At 41.6% G+C, this 2,154-nt stretch overlaps 1 protein-coding gene across 3 annotated transcripts in view; it reads left to right on the top strand.

Annotated features, from left to right (window-relative positions):
• Positions 1 to 1,503, top strand: part of rabl2 (RAB, member of RAS oncogene family-like 2) — a 22,387-nt gene extending 20,884 nt beyond the window's left edge. For all 3 annotated transcript variants that reach the window (XM_048610059.1, XM_020533550.2, XM_048610060.1), the window contains exon 8: positions 365 to 1,503. In XM_048610059.1, coding sequence (XP_048466016.1) covers positions 365 to 445 — 81 coding nt within the window. In that variant the 3' untranslated portion in view covers positions 446 to 1,503. The remainder of the gene's footprint in view (positions 1 to 364) is intronic.
• The last annotated feature ends 651 nt before the right edge of the window (positions 1,504 to 2,154 follow it).

Genomic DNA, 2,154 nt, shown 5'->3' with positions numbered 1-2,154 from the left:
CTCTCTGTCCATCCTGCTCCAGGTGCCTTGATATCTCCTGTTGCATTTAATGAATGGTTTGTTGATCTTTAACTACAAGCCATTCCTCTGCTAAAAAAAACATTGTGGTGAAGCTTGAGTTTCACTTCATGCTGTCTCAGATTTGGCTCTACTTGATTGTATAAAATCCTACACCTGCCAATATAATAATAGTTTGATACTGATATGAATATGTGGAGCAAGTGAGGCAATGGAATTAGTTTAGGATTAATTTATGCAAGTGGAGAGAGGATGAGGCTGTAGGACTCCTGCTGCAGTCAGATGATGGAAATATGTGCTTCTAACTTGCTCTAACTAACACTCTACCTATTCCTCTCTCCACCAGAACTTTGACTTGGAAGTAAAGGAAGACATTGTTGCCAAAGATGGCGACCAGTCAAAAGATGAGAAATCCCAATCGCCGTGATGATGTTTGCCAAGGGAAGGAGCATTGATAATAGAGTGAAGACTCGGATACACTCTTCTCTACATTGCAGGAAGAAACTCGGCTCTGAACTTTCAACTTTTAACACTCATCTCTACACACTGAGTAAGGAAGCTACTTCATAGCTTGGCTGATTTATAAGTGTGATGCAAATTCAATTCCAGGCCTGCGAAAGAGTTTGTTCTCCCATGTTCTCCTCAACCCTCACTCAAGCTGTACACCTATTTAACAAAAAAAGCTGGGGCAAAAGCGGCAATTGTATAGATTTTGGGCGAGGCCAGAGCAGAGTGAGAACAACGCAATGTCTTGCAGCTTTGATATGTATATGCCATGACATGTCTGTGTCCATTCTCTTTGCTCATGAATAGCAGTGCACAAAAATTGTTCCCCAATCCCAAGGTCTGTTGTTCTAGAGATCTGACGCTGCACTTGAAAACTTGATGTCTGTTGTGTGACCTCTTGGCTTGATCCCTTACCACGGGGCTTTTTAAAAAATATTGTGGAGTTGCTCTCATCAGTGCTGCGTGAAAAAGAAAAACAACTGGTTTGGAATCCTCTGGGCCACTGGATGGGGTAAAGCACCTCTTGGTGTTGTACTGTTCCCAGCCACTAATTCAGGTCACCTTTGCCAAGCCTCTGTACCATTGATGTATCATTGAACTGTGAAAAGGAGAAGAAACTGGAGTTTCTGCTTCTAATTATTACCCAGAGTCTCCTGTTGGAAAGTTTAAGTGTGTTTGTGTGCATCGAAATTTAATGAATATATGATTAACTTGGGCTGTCATCCACTGCACAGAGGTGTAGCTTGCCTGCAAACAGTCCCTGAGCCCTTTGTACAAGGTATTATCGGAAGGCAAAACTCATAGAATCCATACCCAAGTGGGAGTCAGCATCTTCAGAAGGGTGAGAAAAGTTCGAAGTGCAAGTTCTGCACTGTAGCTATGTTTATTTTTTATGCTTGATGGACTTTGTATTGCTCATCTCTATGTACTATGTATCAACTCAGTGTGGAATTAATTAAAAAAAATCCAAATACTCTGTATAGTTTATTGTCTGAAATGAATCCATTTACAAAATGATACTGAGTAGCTTGGCTGAGCTTCGAATCCCTGCTCATATTTCAGCCAGGGCTCAGGGCAACTTTTCACAACCACTCTTTTACCCTGACACAGCAAAGACGATAGTCAGCAGGGACGTGGGTCCACATTATTCCATCTTGCCTTTGGTATTTTCTGTATTTTGCGTTGTCTGCTGCTGAGGAATACAACTTAAGATGGTGATGAGTGAGACTGTGGAGACAATCTGGAGACTGCAAACCATATCCAACAAAGTCAGTACCTACTTAGCATTAGAGAGCAATTTTGAATCCTTTGACAAGCAGGCACATTACAGAACCGAAGCACCAGACCCAGCTGTCTGTTTCAGTGCAAAGGCTCCTTCAGTTGATTTGGCTCTTATGTTAAAATTTGGAAAGAAGGAGGTGGTCTTGTGCATTCCCCAGTTAAGCTAGCCAATAATTTTAATGGCTAGAGAAAGATACATTGAATGGGACTTTTCCATTTTGGCTTTGAGTTGAGACAGTCTTAACCAATTTTTACTGGATGTGCATCTGCAGCATGGAAGTGACCTTGATCTGACGATGAACAAGAGCCTCATTCAGTGAAAGTTACAATGGGATGATGCAGAATTAC

This window comes from Rhincodon typus, chromosome 22 (assembly GCF_021869965.1).
Source record: "Rhincodon typus isolate 14 chromosome 22, sRhiTyp1.1, whole genome shotgun sequence".
In the NCBI taxonomy this organism is placed as follows: Eukaryota; Metazoa; Chordata; class Chondrichthyes; order Orectolobiformes; family Rhincodontidae; genus Rhincodon; species Rhincodon typus.
This window is presented reverse-complemented; position numbering and strand designations above follow the sequence as displayed.